The sequence below is a fragment of the Oncorhynchus tshawytscha genome, unplaced genomic scaffold (assembly GCF_018296145.1).
Source record: "Oncorhynchus tshawytscha isolate Ot180627B unplaced genomic scaffold, Otsh_v2.0 Un_contig_6717_pilon_pilon, whole genome shotgun sequence".
In the NCBI taxonomy this organism is placed as follows: Eukaryota; Metazoa; Chordata; class Actinopteri; order Salmoniformes; family Salmonidae; genus Oncorhynchus; species Oncorhynchus tshawytscha.
In genome coordinates, this window is record NW_024609590.1 from 752 (window position 1) to 18,872 (window position 18,121).

Below are 18,121 nucleotides of genomic sequence, written 5' to 3' on the forward strand. Positions count from 1 at the left end.
CATGGTCCGTATGTGCCTAGCTAGGCCTCTAGCATGGCTAGGCCTAGCTAGGAGCATGGTCCGTATGTGCCTAGCCTAGCTAGGCCTCTAGCATGGTCCGTATGTGCCTAGCTAGGCCTCTAGCATGGCGTATGTGCCTAGCTAGGCCTCTAGCATGGTCCGTATGTGCCTAGCTAGGCCTCTAGCATGGTCCGTATGTGCCTAGCTAGGCCTCTAGCATGGTCCGTATGTGCCTAGCTAGGCCTCTAGCATGGTCCGTAGCCTAGCTAGGCCTCTAGCATGGTCCGTATGTGCCTAGCTAGGCCTCTAGCATGGTCCGTATGAGCATGGTCCGCATGGTATGTGCCTAGCTAGGCCTCTAGCATGGTCCGTATGTGCCTAGCTAGGCCTCTAGCATGGTCCGTATGTGCCTAGCTAGGCCTCTAGCATGGTCCGTATGTGCCTAGCTAGGCCTCTAGCATGGTCCGTATGTGCCTAGCTAGGCCTCTAGCATGGTCCGTATGTGCCTAGCTAGGCCTCTAGCATGGTCCGTATGTGCCTAGCTAGGCCTCTAGCATGGTCCGTATGTGCCTAGCTAGGCCTCTAGCATGGTCCGTATGTGCCTAGCTAGGCCTCTAGCATGGTCCGTATGTGCCTAGCTAGGCCTCTAGCATGGTCCGTATGTGCCTAGCTAGGCCTCTAGCATGGTCCGTATGTGCCTAGCTAGGCCTCTAGCATGGTCCGTATGTGCCTAGCTAGGCCTCTAGCATGGTCCGTATGTGCCTAGCTAGGCCTCTAGCATGGTCTGTATGTGCCTAGCTAGGCCTGTACTATTGTCCATAGTACATTTGACATTTTAGCAATTTAGCAGACGCTCTTATCCAGAGCAGTAGTGAGTGCATACATTTTCATACCGGTCCCCCGTGGGAATCAAACCCACAACACTAGCGTTGCAAGCGCCATGCTCTACCAACTGAGATACACGGGACTAGTACCTAGCTAGGCCTCTAGCACAGTATCTAACTCTAGGTTGATTTCTATCAGAAAGACAGTGAGAGCACCACTGCCACCCCTCCCTCTACCACCATAGGTTTTAATGACAGTTGGGGTGATATAGGTAAACACAGTTGCCATAGCTACAGTGTAAGGGAAGGATTGGGTAAAGTTGCCCTTAGACGCTATTCTTAGGTTCATTTTGCATTCCCCCCACTAACGGTTAAGGCTAGGATTGGGGGAGGGGAAACTAATCCTAGATCTGAGCGTGTTAGGGAGCAGAGAGGAAGGAGACACCCACCTAGACCACTCTGCTTCATCTCAGGGGACTGGCGAGAGCAGGAGGGGAAGAGACGGTAGCTGCCTGCTTTGGATGAAGATGTCTCCGACAGGACCTGGGGTGACACGCACATTATATGGTAAGGAGAAAATTCAGAGCATTTGACACCATACACAGATCTCCAGCACTGGCTGCCAGACTGAAGGACCACATGTGACCTCTGCCAGACAGAGGCGCAACTCAGAGCAACAACACAGCAGGAAAGCCCTGGCTTATGGCTGCATCCTAACTCACAGAACACAAAAGTCTTACAGTATATCTCTATAGTTAAAAGATGCTTGCAATCCTTGTCTCATCTTTCACTGCTGCTACTACTACTACTACTACTCCTACAACTACTCCTACAACTACTCCTACCTCTGGCTTTATTTACAATAGAAGGTTGTGTGTGTGAGATTTTACCTCCATAGACCCAGTCTTGCGGTTGCGAATCAGAGGGGATCTCCGGTGGATGCCCATTGGCTCAGAGAGTGGTAGGGCCCGGTCTGGCTCGTCACGTGATAGATCCTCCAAGCTGCCAGGGTCGGTCTGTTTCTGATCATTCTGAACCAGGAAGAAGAGTGCCACAGACATGGGGCGCGTGCACACAACACATTTAAAAAACACAATATACCATACCCACACTTCACAGGGCATTGATGTACCACTATGGGCACTTTCACATTTCCCTGTATGATCCGGAAGCTAGATTGTTTGGTACCCTGATCCGTGCTATAAAGCATGTGTGAAACTCAAACAAACCTTGGTTGAATTAATCCTGGACCTACCAGAGTGGTGGGTTCAAGATCCAGGACCAGAGTACCAGGCTTTGTGACACAGCAGCCCAAGTAGCATTAAACTTCTGCCCGTTGTAAACCAGCTAGCTTGCTAAGTCATGTAGAATGTACATCTTGCAAATTGCACCGTGAAACGGTTATTTTCAGTTCTTGTTAAACCATAACATATTTTGTTGAATTCTCAGAAATGCCTCAAAACCAAACCAGGGTAGTGACTTTCATATGTGAAAACATCCTATTAGATTAACATTAGGACCAGACATTAAACACTTACCTCTGCGGAAGCGGGACGGAAGCCGAAGCCCATTGGTGCTTTCTCCTCCTCCTCGCAACCTTTGACCCCAGGGCTGAAGTGAAGCTCCACATGGAAACGCTCCTCTGACGACGGGTCCTGAGGGACGGCACAGAGAGGGCTTAGTGAAAGAAAGGGAAACAGACACACACCTACTACAGAAACACACACACACCACTACCTTGTTGTTGTCCTCATACAGCATGATAACTATCTGGGTCATGTAGTTGAGTTCAGAAACGGCACCAAGGTAGTCCATCGCCCGCTTCCACTGCTGATCCTTCTCCTCCTGTCACACACACCAATTATTGGATCAAATGTAGTTCTGTTGCTGTTGTTCAGGGAAATGTAGTTCTAGGTAACCGTAGTTCCTCTGTGGTAGTTGTGTGCTTACGTCGAGCAGGCCTCCATAGCGGAAGGTGCTGAGTAGAGAATGGACGTGACTCTCGCTGGTGAAGTACAGACGTGTCCGCACGTGGCGACCTGGTGACATCACTCCTCGAGAGTACCTGAGTCGCCAGAGAAACAGAACATCAATGTTTTATTTAAGTTGCCGTCAAACATGGACCGTGTGAACAAAGACATATGTGGGACATAATTGACTGAGCTACAACTTCATGTTGCAGTTGCCTTTAGATTCAGATCTAGGATCAGCTCACCCTTTCCAAATCTTAACCATTCAGAGAGAGGAAACGCAACTGACCTTAAATCAGCGTCTAGGTGCAACTTGACTCGCAGGGCAGCAATAGTCAAGACTCACAGTGGATGGAGTTTGTTGACGGACTCATCCTCGTGGGTCCTCTGGAGGTCCAGCTGGATCTTCTTGACCAGAGGTAGGCAGTAGGCGTACGCTATGTCCAGCTTCTCCACTTTGTTAATGCCGTATTCCTGAGGCGAATACACAAGTCGTGAGAATTACTCCCTGCCTAAGACACAGTGGTCAGAGCGTTGCTATATACAAAGTCTGGGAGCATATAAACAGTGACTGGTATCCATCAACAGTAGGTATGAGGATGTCAGCCAGAGCCTCTGACAGCCTGTGGAGTTCCAGAGTATCCATCTACCGCTTACAACTGACCCACCCAACTCTCCCGCTCTCATCTGTGGTATGATAATATCAGCGAGGGCGTGTGAGAATCTGAACAGCTGCAGAGTATCCATCCATCCATCTTTCCAAACATCCAGGCACCCACCCACCCATCTTTCCAAACATCCAGGCACCCACCCACCCAGTTCTCTCCACTCCATCTATCCACCCCTCCATCCACTCCACCCCTCCTTTCCTCCCTCCCTCACCTGTGGTATGATGATGTCGGCGAGGGCTCGGGACAGCCTGAACAGCTCCAGTGTGTCCTCCAGGCCCAGCGTGGCGTTGTGCTGCACGTCGTACTTCACGCAGTCGTAGATATCCGGGATCTTGCTGATGTCGTAGCGGCCGCTCTTCATCCGGAAGTCCCGCTCCAGCTTGGACCAGCGCTGCAGCATCAGCTCCAGAGTCTCACTGTGGTACAGCTGCAGGTCTGACGGTCAGGAGGAGAGGAAGAAAAGGAGATGAGATGGATGAGAAGAGGAAGTAGAGGGCAGGTAGGAGAAACACAGTAGTCTGGGATTGGTACAGATCAAATCAAATTGTATTAGTCACATGCATTGAATACAACAGATGTAGGTAGACCTTACAGTGAAATGCTTACTTACAACCCCCGAACCAACAACGCAGTTAAAAATTTAAAAAAAAATAATAAATAAAAAAGTAACAAGTAATTAAAGAGCAGCAGTAAAATAACAATAGCGAAACTATATACAGGGGGGTACTGGTACAGAGGCAAGGTGCGGGGACACTGGTTAGTCAAGGTAACATGTACATGTACATGTAGGTAGAGTTATTAAAAGTGACTATGCATAGATAACAGAGAGTAGCAGCAGATCCACCTCGCCTTGTGCTGTATTGATTGCCAATGTATGGTTAGCGTTCAACATTGTACCGAGCTGAAATAACACCATCACAGTGCTATACTATGTTAACATAAGGGTGTACCTGCAGATTTGGGGTCCTCTAGTCTCTTGCGTATCTGGGAGGTGAGACTCTGGATGAGTGTGTAGACCTGGTCACATGTCATCACAGGGTTCTCCACAATTCTCATAGAATTAACCACAGAGGATGCACCTGTAGGGGCCAGCTGGATAGATACACACACACACACAACTCGCTAAAGAACATTATGCAATAATGAACAGCTTAAAACATCTAAATCCGCTTTGCTTTCATTACAACCAATTACAAAGCCCAGAATGATCAAAGAGCAGAGCAATAACATAGCAGAACAATTTCCACCCTCCTGTAGCAATTACTAGTTTCTATACATCATCTCACTCACGTATGATTTAGCCTAGCCCCGGCTTGATTTAGCCTAGCCCCGGCTTGATTTAGCCTAGCCCCGGCTTGATTTAGCCTAGCCCCGGCTTGATTTAGCCTAGCTCCAGCTTGATTTAGCCTAGCCCCGGCTTGATTTATCCTAGCCCCGGCTTGATTTATCCTAGCCCCGGCTTGATTTAGCCTAGCCCCGGCTTGATTTAGCCTAGCCCCGGCTTGATTTAGCCTAGCTCCAGCTTGATTTAGCCTAGCCCCGGCTTGATTTAGCCTAGCTTCTGTCCCTTCCCATTCAGTAAGACGCATTAAAAAGGAAACTAAAAGCTTCAGAAAGGATTTGTGGAAAAGGGAGTTTGTTTCCCCTTGCAAACCTCATTAGGATTAAGCCCTTCCGGAGGCTAGATTTACTTTAGACTTTGTAACAATGCCTATTTCTTTTTCACAGCTTGTGTCTTTAATGGATGTAAGTATGGTGATCTACCTATGCTTTCCTGATAAGACTCATGTCAGCACCCCAAGTTAATGCCTAGGCCTGATAAGACTCATGTTAGCTCCCCAAGCTAATGCCTAGGCTAGGGCACACAGACGACCCGAGTTTGATACCTGAGCCACAAAACCAATGAAAACTTCCCGAAGCAGAGTGAATGGGCAGGTACTATCTACAAGCCTGTTTTTGTTTTGCATCGCACAAGTTTTGCTACGGTTTGTTACGGTTGCACTTGGTGATTGGCTGAGCAGGAATTCAATAAAATCAATTACCCTATCGTAGTCTTCCTCTGTGAACTCCTGGTCTTTCTGCATGATCTCGTGGAGACGGGCCTTGACGCGGTGCTGGCAGCCGCTAAGCGAGTCGCTGTCGTTGTCCAGCAGGCCGTTCATGTTGGCACTCTTCACCATCTGCACAAGGATGGGCGTCAACTCTCCCTCTAACGCCAGCAGACCCTGCCAGGAAAACACTCAGGTAAACACATTTACACACAAAGAGCTTTGACCTCTAACCCCTGACCCCTGTGACGCTTAATGGTTACCTTGGCGAAAGCTGCGGCAGTCATCTGCACTCTGCCCTCGTCAGACGCATAGATCTTGAGGTCGTGTCGGTACGTGCTGTGTAACCGTAGCAACCCGCAGCCAGGGAACCCAGCATAGTCTCCTACAACGACAGACAATGATCAGGTGTTTTTTTCAGTGAACATAGTTGGCAACAGTGTTTTGGTGTGTGTGTCTCACCTTGTCCTCCGGGGTACATGCAGCGGAAGGCCCTGCCCAGCTCTTCAGCCTGTACCCTGCCTGCTGGTGTCAGCTCCCCTCCCCACTTCAACACCAGCAGCAGAGAAGGGCACTCCTTGCGTGTGTCTGTGGAACAACACATCAGCTTAACTAGCAATCAATTCAATCCTACGTATCGTAAAACCTCAATTGAATGCCCAGGCTGGCTTTAACTGTGTGTGAAGTTGAGTTAGGTTGGAGACCAGTACGTATTGTACACAGGCATTTAATACAATTCCTATCACAGTTTGAAATTGAAAATACTTTTGTTACAAATTAGCACACAAAGCATTTGTTACAAAAATGAAAAAAATAAAGATTACACAAAAGTAACTACAGAACCTACCTACCACTCTGTGATAAAACTCACTAATTGGCAATACCGACATTGTTTTTGTCATGCAGGGCTCAAACATCTAGCGCTAGATAGAGAAACAATGACTATGAACTGGAGCAGAGTCGCAATTTGACGTGTTCATGTGAGGAGAAACTGATACCCAGCTCTTACTAGAGACCAGTGTTTATTTGCTGGTATGTCAAGTGATATCTGGCTACCATAAGACACTGATGCTTGCAGGAGGCTTGGCGAGTAAGGGACGTTTTACGATGGAACACTTTTTCTACAAATGCAACTCAGACATATAGTACATGGTGCTGGTGGAAAGCTGCCCCCTTGTGATCTAAGCAGTAGAGGTGAAATGCTTCCTCTGTTTTCTGCTTCCTACCTTCCTCCTCGCTGGATGTTTTGGGCTGCCCGTGGGGCAGGTAGGTGATCTGCACTTTTCTGTTGATCCCAGAAAAGTGGCCATACCTGGAAAAGACAGGAATAGAAAAAAAGGGAGAACCATGTGTTATGACTGTCCATGTTCAGTCAATCATGCATTGAATAGCCTGGGTGTCAGTCTGTTTCAGCCAACTTGCCATTGTCTAGCTAGCTAAAACGTGCCTGGAAATCAGGGACTACGCAATGATAGTGTTGTTGAACGCAGAACCAGTTAGTCACTGACATTTTTTTTTTAACAGCCTCAACTTTGTTCTGGCTGCTCGTAGATCATTTGTCATTATCATAAACTAGTTACCAGTTCAAAGAGAACTGATTCACTCTTCCTCCATCTTTCAAATGTCTAAGAATTACATCTGATTGGACTAACCTACAGGTTCCATACACTACTTTACAGCGTTATGATTGCAGACAAAACTGTGCGTTGTCCAGTTCATATTTTTCCACAATCTAGTTTTGATGACATTTCGATAGAACTACGATGGCCCAGAAAGTCAAGAAGCCCCAGGTGAGATTGTGTGCCTAATAACACGTTGGCCTAGTTAGACATGTCACTCACATCTCCAGAACGGTCTTCAGCTGCTCCAGTTTGGATTTCTTCTCTTCGATCTCGCAGTCTTCTCTTCCATCACCCAGTTCTAGCAACAGTTGCCGAGCTATGTCCAGTACCTCCTAACCACACAAAGGAAATGGACAAAATGACAAAGCCATCAGAGAGATGGAATAGAATGTATTACTTTGAGGAAATTATTTTAACAGTCTTGTGGTTTACACAAACAAAATGGACAGTTGAAATGAGTTGTCTCAAATGGGATTCCTACATACAGCTTTGACCATCGAAACACAGGAATTGATACATTTGTGATCAAAGAGCGGTGCGATGGCTAAATAGGTAAGTGAATTCTTTCAACCCACATTTAGCCAAGTTAGTTATATCTTACTAAGTACAGATGTAGTCAAATGAAGAGAAAAATCTCAATTTACAATTGTTTTCTTCTTCTTGATCCTATGCAGTTGTTAATCAAACACACACATGTAAACAAAAATTAAATTAACAGATTTTAGAAGAAAGTGAATCACACAAGAGTGCCAATATATTTGACCGCATCTGTAAGTAAGTTAACTGTAAATAATACATCTGGCTAACAATCCCTCCTACACTCATGCGCTAGCTACCGTAACACGTTTCCAAAAATGACGAAGTGGCCACAGTTGTGTTTACATTTGACCAAAATGTGACGTACACTAATCCACTTTCCATGCGTATTGTCCTCCTCCAAGGAGGAAATTATTTCCACAGTCTCGTGGTTAACACAAACACAAGTACAGTTAAAAAGTTAAGTCAGCCATGTAAAATGACAGGAATTGATTTATTACTTGGCTAAAGTGAGTAAAATAACAAAGATCAACAGTGAAGTATATCCCCTAAAGGGCTACATACTATAGAAGAAACAAGGAAAGAGGATATAGTTTGTATCATATCAACCTTCCAGTACAAAAGCCTTTCTCAAGACCAGTAAGGCCTTTGTACTGAAACGTTGAAACTATAATGCCCTCTTCTCGTGTGGCTTGTTGGTCGCTCATTCTATTTAGTTACCTGCAGTTGTTTTGGCTTCTTCAGCTTCAATTTCCCTGTCTTGTAACCCCCGTATTTGTCAAACAATTCAAAAAACCTATTGAAGAGAGAAAGACATTGTATTTTATACCAAATGTAGTAAAAAACAATAAATAAATAAATGAATAAACACACACACACAGCTCAAAAAAATAAATGGGAACACTAAAATAACACATCCTAGATCTGAAATGAATGAAATATTCTTATTAAATACTTTTTTCCTTAAATAGTTGAATGTGCTGACAACAAAATGCCCCAAAAATTATCAATGGAAATCAAATTTATCAACCCATGGAGGTCTGGATTTGGAGTCACACTCAAAATTAAAGTGGAAAACCACACTACAGGCTGATCCAACTTTGATGTAATGTCCTTAAAACAAGTCAAAATGAGGCTCAGTAGTGTGTGTGGCCTCCACGTGCCTGTATGACCTCCCTACAACGCCTGAGCATGCTCCTGATGAGGTGGCGGATGGTCTCCTGAGGGATTTCCTCCCAGACCTGGACTAAAGCATCTGCCAACTCCTGGACAGTCTGTGGTGCAACGTGGCGTTGGTGGATGGAGCGAGACATGATGTCCCGGATGTGCTCAATTGGATTCAGGTCTGGGGAACGGGCGGGCCAGTCCATAGCATCAATGCTTTCCTCTTGCAGGAACTGCTGACACACTCCAGCCACATGAGGTCTAGCATTGTCTTGCATTAGGAGGAACCCAGGGCCAAACGCACCAGCATATGGTCTCACAAGAGGTCTGAGGATCTCATCTCGGTACCTAATGGCAGTCAGGCTACCTCTGGCGAGCACATGGAGGGCTGTGCGGCCCCCCCAAAGAAATACCCCCCCACACCATGACTGACCCACCGCCAAACCGGTCATGCTAGAGGATGTTGCAGGCAGAACGTTCTCCACGGCGTCTCCAGACTCTGTCACGTCTGTCACATGTGCTCAGTGTGAACCTGCTTTCATCTGTGAAGAGCACAGGGCACCAGTGGCGAATTTGCCAATCTTCGTGTTCTCTGGCAAATGCCAAATGTCCTGCACGGTGTTGGGCTGTACGCACAACCCCACCTGTGGACGTCGGGCCCTCATACCACCCTCATGGAGTCTGTTTCTGACCGTTTGAGCAGACACATGCACATTTGTGGCCTGCTGGAGGTCATTTTGCAGGGCTCTGGCAGTGCTCCTCCTGCTCCTCCTTGCACAAAGGCGGAGGTAGCGGTCCTGCTGCTGGGTTGTTGCCCTCCTACGGCCTCCTCCACATCTCCTGATGTACTGGCCTGTCTCCTGGTAGCACCTCCATGCTCTGGACACTAGTTATTTAGCAGATGCTCTTATCCAGAGCGACTTACATGAGCAATTAGGGTTAGGTGCCTTGCTCAAGGGCACGTCGGCAGATTTGTTAAAATCTAGTTTGTTTGGGATTCGAACCAGCAACGTTTCGGTTAATTGCCAATAGGCTACCTGCCGAGTTGTCATGGAACAGTGGATGTCATGAAACTTAATGACTGGTAATTTGTCAAGATTAATATGACACGGTTTAAAGATTTAAGAGTTAAATAAAGGTTCAATTAAAAATGTTAAACACAATTAAGGGGTCCTTGACGATCATGACATCTAAGGCATTACACCTAGACTTTACATACAGGGTTACCAAAGAACTCACATGGGATTCCGCACTTCCATCTTCATCTTTTGCTTAGGAGTTCGGTCTCCGTGGCGGATTATTGCGATGACACAGCGTAACTCCATCCTGATTGGAGGGAATGTGACAGTAAAAAGGAATATGAGTGAACAATGATGGTAGGTCGGGGAAATGACTTTTACCCCATCACTGGCATGTCTAAATAAGCAGAAACTTCACAGGGAAGCCAGTTATCTTTGAGACAGCAGTGGTTTTGATGTTGTGGCTACAGTAAAACTGTACATTTGTCTACCTCAAAGTTTTTGCGCCTACAAGTTTGTCTTGGCAACATTTTACCGATCATATGCACTAACATACTAGTCTGTGTGTGTAAGACTCACATGGTGCCAGATGTGGTTGGGACGATGGGGATGTCCTCAGCCTCAGTAGGGATGGACCAGGGGATGTGGAACTGAGGAGCTAGCTCCCTCATCACTATATTACTGCAGAGGACAAGGAAACACAGTTCACATCATAGAAATACATTATGGTTAACATACAGTCAACATTTACCAACATCTGGATCTTCTGACAAATTATTGACTTCTATGTAACTAGTGAGATAATAATAGCAAGTCATCTGTAGTACCATTTGTTTCCCCACTGACATTGCTGAATGCTACTTTATTGAGGTAACATGTTCTTACTATGACTGAAATGTGGTTGTTCCACCTAGCGATCTTAAGATGAATTCACTAACTACATGTCGCTCTGGACAAATAAACTTGAAATGATTCAGGATCAGTTGTCTCAAACAACACCCTAGGATACCTTTAATCAGTTTGTGCTGAACTGGACTAGTTGTTATTGGCTTACAGAAGGGGGGGGCAACCTTGATCCTGGAGGGTGCCAGGTTAATTACCAGTCTTCAACAAAGACCACAATTAGTCTAATCAGTTGTGCTACAGCAGGGGTGGATCTGAAGTTTGCCCCTGTTGGACCAGGAGTCAGAGCACTATGCTCCCGTTGGACCAGGAGGCAGAACACTATGCTCCCGTTGGACCAGGAGTCAGAACACTATGCCCCCGTTGGACCAGGAGTCAGAACACTATGCCCCCGTTGGACCAGGAGTCAGAACACTATGCCCCCGTTGGACCAGGAGTCAGAACACTATGCCCCCGTTGGACCAGGAGTCAGAACACTATGCCCCGTTGGACCAGGAGTCAGAACACTATGCCCCCCCCGTTGGACCAGGAGTCAGAACACTATGCCCCCGTTGGACCAGGAGTCAGAACACTATGCCCCCGTTGGACCAGGAGTCAGAACACTATGCCCCCGTTGGACCAGGAGTCAGAGCACTATGCCCCTGTTGGACCAGGAGGCAGAACCAGCATAGCCCTGGCATAATGTAACCCTATGAAAACACAATATGACCCAAATAGCCCTCTGGCACATCGTACCCCAGGATCTTGGCACAGTCGTCGTAGTACTTCATGGAGTTCTTGACGAAGCTGAAGCCGTTGACGTCGCAGACGTAGGAGTGACCGTTGGCTCGGAGAAGGTCAAAGCCACACACTGTTTGCTGCAGGGGGAAAAGACAGTCAGATAGGAATGACATGTAGTGTAATTGGGGGTGGCATTATCAAGAATATCAAATCAGGGTAAGAGGGGGAAAATGTACTTATTGAGGGTCTGTATTTGTTGATTCTCATTTATATGACCTCAGCCTCCGTTCTGTTTTCTCTTGTCACTTCCCTTATCAAAGTGATCGATCAAGTTGAGAGTGCACTCAACAGGCTGCCTGGAGCTACAGTACGTCAGACCTGGGTTCAAACAGTTTAAGTGCTTTCTTTAGCCTGCCTGGGGTGCTAGGTGGGTGGGGTTTGCACTTTTCTATTGGTTCCATTGCAACAGGCAAGCACAGATAGGGTATCTAAAATAGCATTTGAACCCAGGTCTGAACTGTGTACCAGCTCATTAAATAGAAGAGGGGCAAATCAATGACCATTTCCACATCGACCCATAGCCCCTAGCCAGAGGCACTTGATGTAGATTTTATCCAGAGCAGCAAATAGTTCACACCTATCGGCTATTCAGTATAATGTGGCAATCTATTCAGCACCACGTGGGAATCGAACCCACAACCAACTGAGCCAAAACTGACCTTGAATGCCAGGCAGACCTTGCGGGCCACTAGTTTCTCCATGGCGGTGAGCATGACGGGGTAGCGGATCTCCTTCCCCTCACTGTCTCTCTCCACCTTCCCATCCAGGGCAGGAGACTTCCTGGCCTCAGCGTGGGCATAGTCAGGCCCCACCGTATACACCTGAGGACACATACACATGGAGAATTAGTACACAAACACACACACAGTGCACTCGCATAAAACAAATAAACAAACATGCATAAATAGACAGATAAACAGAAATACAGATTGACAATCGCATAACACACACCTTAACGTCAGTCCCGTCCGTTGGCATGAACTCTTCGTAGATGTAGGAGCCAGTCTTCCTCACGTTGCTCTCTGGTGAGTACACACTGCTCCGGCTCCCGATCTACAGGACAGAGGCAACAGCGTCAGAACTGGGAGAACTACGTACTGTCTACAGCAGTGGTTCCCAAACTCCTTTAGCTCTGTGATCAACTGAAAGCTGTTGGTGTGAACCACCAACTAAACAGACCATTCTACAATGCAGAATAAAACCACCCACCAACAGGCACCCAGTGGACTAAACAGTTGGGAAACGCTGCTTTTCACACGATAGGATTACATTAGGACTGAATGAACGTCCACCATACTACTCAACTGTAACCAGAGTCATAAGAAAGAGAATAGGGTTCATTCATCAGTACAGTGTTGCACATCGCTTATGATCTATTCCATTTCAGAGGAAGAACACAGAGCAGCTTACTACAGTCGACTGGGATGCTAATAATGTGTGTGATAAAATCAGCTATTGGGATCGAATGGTTATAAATCCTGACAAAAAACATTGGTCCGTTTTATGAAAGTCCCGAACACCCTCTGAGAATGTGAGGTGAGATCACACTGAATAAAACAGGCTGAGTCAAAAATAATTTCAATGTGCTGTTGTATATTCGGAGGACTATGTATTACTATTAATATTTTAAGGTGAAGACGCTGATCTTGGGTCAGTTTTGCATTTTCCCCACTAATGGTTAAGGTTATGATTGGGGAGTTGATCCAAGATCTGTACCTAGATGACGTTTCACCTCAGAGCCTGTTAATAGAGCATGAGGTAGGCCTGGCAGTTGTCATAAACAACTGGTGTGTACAGTTAAACACATACAAATAGAATATATAGAGCCAATCACGATAGCTATATTCTATCGGGAAATTTCCCAGACGAAACCTAGTCCTGGGGTGAATTCATTAGTTGCACACCGTAGCAAAGTGTCGGACGATGTTTTGAAACTAAAGGTTGGTCCATCCCAGTTTTGTTCCATTCCAGTCGGCTTGGTTCCGTTTCATTCCTAGTGAATACATCCTTGGATTAAAAAGTGCTTGCTTTTTAGTCCAGGACTAGGCTTAATCTGTGTCTGGGAAACAGCCCAATAGAATATAGCTAGATATAGAAAACATAATAGTTGACTGAAAGTATCAGAGTTCAGGCAGTATTTAAAACAACTGAGGGACGGGATACTTCGGATTTTGGTAATGAAACCCTTTATCTAATTCCCCAGAGCCAGATGAACTCATGGATACCATTTTTAAAAGTCTCTACATCAAGTATGAAGGAAATTCAAGAGACTAGCATTAGCACAATGACTAAAAGACTATGGTATAACCTAGAATGCTATCAGTTACCATAGACTTCCAGTCATTGGGCTAAAACTATTTTGATAATGTTAGCAAGTTCCTTCAAAATGCATGCAGAGAATGTTCTTTTCATCCACGAGTTCATCTGAAAAAGGTCTTCATTGCCAAAATCTTGAAGTACCCCTTTAAGAATGTTATGACTAAAGACACAAAAAAACAAAACCATCTTTACATGACCTTTAGTTCTATCATCTACAGTGCATTCGGAAACTATTCAGACCCCTTGACTTTTTCCACGTTCTCTTAGGTAACGGCTTCATTCTAAAATAGATTTTTTTAATTCCCCTCAATCTACACACAATACCCCATAATGACAAAGAAAACAGTTTAATAATAAAAAAATGAAATATCACAATTGCATAAGTATTCAGACCCTTTACTCAGTACTTTGTTGAAGTTCCTTTGTCAGCGATTACAGCCTAGAGTCTTATTGGGTATGATGCTACAAGCTTGGCACACCAGTATTTGGAGAGTTTCTCCAGTTTCTCTGCAGATCTTTTCAAGCTCTGTCAGGTTGGATGGGGAGCGTTGCTACACAGCAATTTTCAGGTCTCTCCAGGCTGTGTGCTTAGGGTCTTTGTCCTGTTGGAAGGTGAACCTTTGCCCCAGTCTGAGGTCCTAAGCACTCTGGAGAAGGTTTTCATCAAGGGTCTCTGTACTTTGCTCCGTTCATCTTTCCCTCAATCCTGACTAGACTCCCAGTCCTTGCCACTGAAAAACATCCCCACAGCATGATGCTGCTACCACCATACATTACCGTAGGGATGGTGCCAGGTTTCCTACAGACGTGACGCTTGCCACTCAGGCCAAAGAGTTCAATCTTGTTTCTCATGGTCAGAGTCATTTAGGTGCCTTTTGGCAAACTCCATGCGGGCTGTCATGTGCCTTTTACTGGAGGAGTGGCTTCCATCTGGCCACTCTACCATAAAGGCCTTATCGGTGGAGTGCTGCAGAAATGGTTGTCCTCCTGGAAGGTTCTCACATCTACACAGAGGAACTCTGGAGCTCTGTCAGAGTGACCATCAGGTTCTTGGTCACCTCCCTGACCAAGACCCTTCTCCCCCGATTGCTAAGTTTGGCCGGGCAGCCAGCTCTAGGAAGAGTCTTGGTGGTTCCAAACTTCATCCAGAAATGTTTTGGTACCCTTCCCCAGATCTGTGCCTTGAAATAATCCTACCTCGGAGCTCTACGAACAATTCCTTCAACCTAATGGCTAAGCTTTTGCTCTGACATGTACTGTCAACTGTAGGACCTTGTATAGACAGGCGTGTGCCTTTCCAAATCATGTCCAATAAATGGAATTTACGACAGGTGGATTCCAATCAAGTTTTAGAGATATCTCATGGATGATCATCGGAAACAGGATGCACCAGAGCTCAATTTCGAGTCTTATAGCAAAGGGTCTGCATACTTGTAAATAAAGCATATTTTTTTATACATTTGCAAAAATGTCTAAAAACCTGTTTTCACTGTCATTATGGGGCAGTGTGTAGATTGATGGGGGAAAAAAGTATTTAATCCATTTTAGAATATGGTTGCAAGATAACAAAATGTGGTAAAAGTCAAGGGGTCTGAATACTTCCCGAATGCACGGTGTGTGTTATACCCTACTGGCAGTAGCATAACAGGTGATATCTGAATCCGGACCATCCGTCAGATCAGAAAATAACAGGTTCCTTTTCTTCGTTTGAAAATACTGTTGTAGTAAAGTGATGGTTGTTCTCCTCCCACTGTCAGAATAGGAGGTCTGCATCACAAATGGCACCCTGCTTCCCTATGTAGTGCACTACAGGGGCCCATTGGACTCTGGTCATAAGTGTTGCACTATATTGGGAATAGGGTGCCATTTGGGACGCAGACTAGATAAAACCTAGGCCGTGTCTACACTTGACAGTTCATGCAGCTTTTGTATTCTGATTAGAGTTCTGACCATGGAATTCTAGACCTACATTTCAATGTGTCTACCGTGTCCACATTGTGTCTGGATTCCCTTTTGCCACGTAATATTCAAATGCATGTATGCATTCTGCAAACGGTGGAACCGGCTAAATCTGATAACAACTGGATGGCAGTAGCCAACTACTGTAGCTAACCTCTTGTTAAGGGAATTTTTATCTATAATGACTAATTATGTATACATTTCAATTACTGTACATGTTTGAATTTTCTCTGTTGCTCTCAGTATTGAATATAATGTAGTCAGGAGTTTAGTACAATGACAGTTCATTCATTTGTACAAAGGAACAGACCATCTCCAGATGGCAGGGACGGACTATCTTCAGACTGTCTAGAATGCTAAATCTACACTGACTGACCTTGGCTCTAGGCAAGGAGGGAAGGCTTGAGATCTATAGAGCCTTTCTACCAGTGTCAAGAAGAGACGTCAATGTTTTCTAAACGTTCCGTCATTTTCAGTTTATAACCTGTGGCAAAATGTGTATGAACTTAGTACTCTCTTGAATTAAACGCTGTTACCTGACTTTTAAGACCGGGGCTCTGTCCATTCTTATAAAATATAGGGTCTTTACAAACCCTTTTAATGCACTGACAGTGTTTAATTTTGATTGGGAAATAAAGAGGAATTTAGAATTCCTTCAACACCTCTAACTAGCCAGAAAGCAACATTAAAGGGATTGCAAGGAGGTTAACATAACTCTAGCCAAACCAAAAATATGTTTTCTAAATAAGCTAGCTGGCTAGCATTTGAAGCCAACAAACACGTTCCTCACATGCTAAGAATGCATTTCCTCCCATGTTTAATGGAAAAAGGTGCCTCTCGCTCCAAAAACACACCATTTCTGGAGACCGATGGGCAGACTGCTGATGACGTTGCCCACTGTATGCGCTTTCAGTAGCCTGATTGCATCCAGACTGAGGAGAAATCCACACACAATACATCCCTGACCAACTCCTGAAGTGGTCAACCAGACTTGAACGCAATCTGACCACACGACCACCTGCCTTTTCAATGCGATCTTCGTAATCTGATAGCAGAGGTTGCATGTCAAGTGTCGACACAGCTCTAATGTCATCGTGTTCCTGCCTGGTTGATGAGCCCAGCCAGAGTGAGTGCCTGGTGTGGCTTCACCTATTTAAGTACCCTTAATGTGCTTTAGAATAAGTGCTATTATGGCTATGAGGAATTCTTCGGTTGGGGCTGAGGGAGGAGAGGAAGTGTGAGGGAGAAAGAAGCCTGGTCAAAAAGCTACCCCAGGGGCTTTCCCATGTGGGTTAGACAGAGGAACGTATTGGGGTCATTTTTTAAGGGTTTAACGGCTTAGGGATCAGAATGTGACCTTTCTGAATAGGCGCTGGCTTCCCCCTCCAGCTGAGGTGGGGTAGTAGATGTAGACGTTGTGGTCTTCAGCACAGACGGGTTTCTCCACAAAGGGTTTAGGGAACACCTCCCCATTCACCTCCACATGGTCTTCTCCCTCGACCAGGTTACACTCTGGGGAAGACACACCAATACAAAGTTGTATTTATTAGTGCACACCGCAGCTAAATGTTTTGCAACAGAAAACATTATACAAAGAAAATGTGTTTTTTTTTGGACAAGTTCAGGTAGCCCCTCCTAGTTTCGGTCCACTTCTTCCATTCAGTTTGTAGTGAATACGAACCAGGTGCATATTGTCAGTTCATCGTCATATTCAGACGATGGTCAGCCCTTTCAACTGTAAATAGTAGGATTCAACCAGTTGAACCTGTACATTATAGTCCCCGTTTCAAAAACAGACAATTACATGTCTTAGTATACCATTGACAGTCCGTACAACCATGCCCTCATACACTGAAGTGTTGTTTAATCAAAATTCTCAAAGTATCATGGCAAGCAAACAAAACATAAAGCAGACTGAATTCCCTGAGGAAATCAGAGTCCTAATGTTAGAAACTAACAGCTGGTCACATGTTTACTCTTCAAGCTACAGCACACAGTATTTGACATAAAGCAGGTTCTTAAAAGGACCATTGAGTGGAGTCTGCTTCATGTTCTTTTTTTTGACATTGAAGTATCATGATATCACTAACTGACAGCTCTACCTTTACTGAGAAAGGGTTGTAACATTTTAGAAGCATTAAGGGGGGGGCAAGAGTTCCTCTGTCCAGTGTCTGTTCGGGGTATCATCGGATGGAGCCACAGTGTCTCCTGACCCCTCCCGTGTCAGCCTCCAGTATTTATGCTGCAGTAGATTATGTGTCAGGGCCAAGGGTTAGTTTGTTATATCTGGAGTACTTCTCCTGTC

General features: G+C 45.4%; 1 protein-coding gene across 2 annotated transcripts in view; it reads right to left on the reverse strand.

Moving 5' to 3' along the window:
- Nucleotides 1-1,273: 1,273 nt before the first annotated feature.
- Nucleotides 1,274-18,121, reverse strand: part of LOC112263871 (inositol hexakisphosphate and diphosphoinositol-pentakisphosphate kinase 2-like) — a gene marked incomplete at its 3' end in the record, with an annotated part of 28,327 nt that continues 11,479 nt past the window's right edge. For both annotated transcript variants that reach the window (XM_042316103.1, XM_042316104.1), the window contains 20 exon segments: nucleotides 1,274-1,367; nucleotides 1,715-1,855; nucleotides 2,363-2,479; nucleotides 2,562-2,669; nucleotides 2,775-2,889; nucleotides 3,141-3,268; nucleotides 3,677-3,900; nucleotides 4,416-4,557; nucleotides 5,508-5,690; nucleotides 5,777-5,898; nucleotides 5,976-6,101; nucleotides 6,740-6,825; nucleotides 7,355-7,467; nucleotides 8,393-8,468; nucleotides 10,076-10,162; nucleotides 10,435-10,536; nucleotides 11,494-11,615; nucleotides 12,198-12,359; nucleotides 12,490-12,591; nucleotides 17,174-17,328. In XM_042316103.1, coding sequence (XP_042172037.1) covers nucleotides 1,274-1,367; nucleotides 1,715-1,855; nucleotides 2,363-2,479; nucleotides 2,562-2,669; nucleotides 2,775-2,889; nucleotides 3,141-3,268; nucleotides 3,677-3,900; nucleotides 4,416-4,557; nucleotides 5,508-5,690; nucleotides 5,777-5,898; nucleotides 5,976-6,101; nucleotides 6,740-6,825; nucleotides 7,355-7,467; nucleotides 8,393-8,468; nucleotides 10,076-10,162; nucleotides 10,435-10,536; nucleotides 11,494-11,615; nucleotides 12,198-12,359; nucleotides 12,490-12,591; nucleotides 17,174-17,328 — 2,505 coding nt within the window.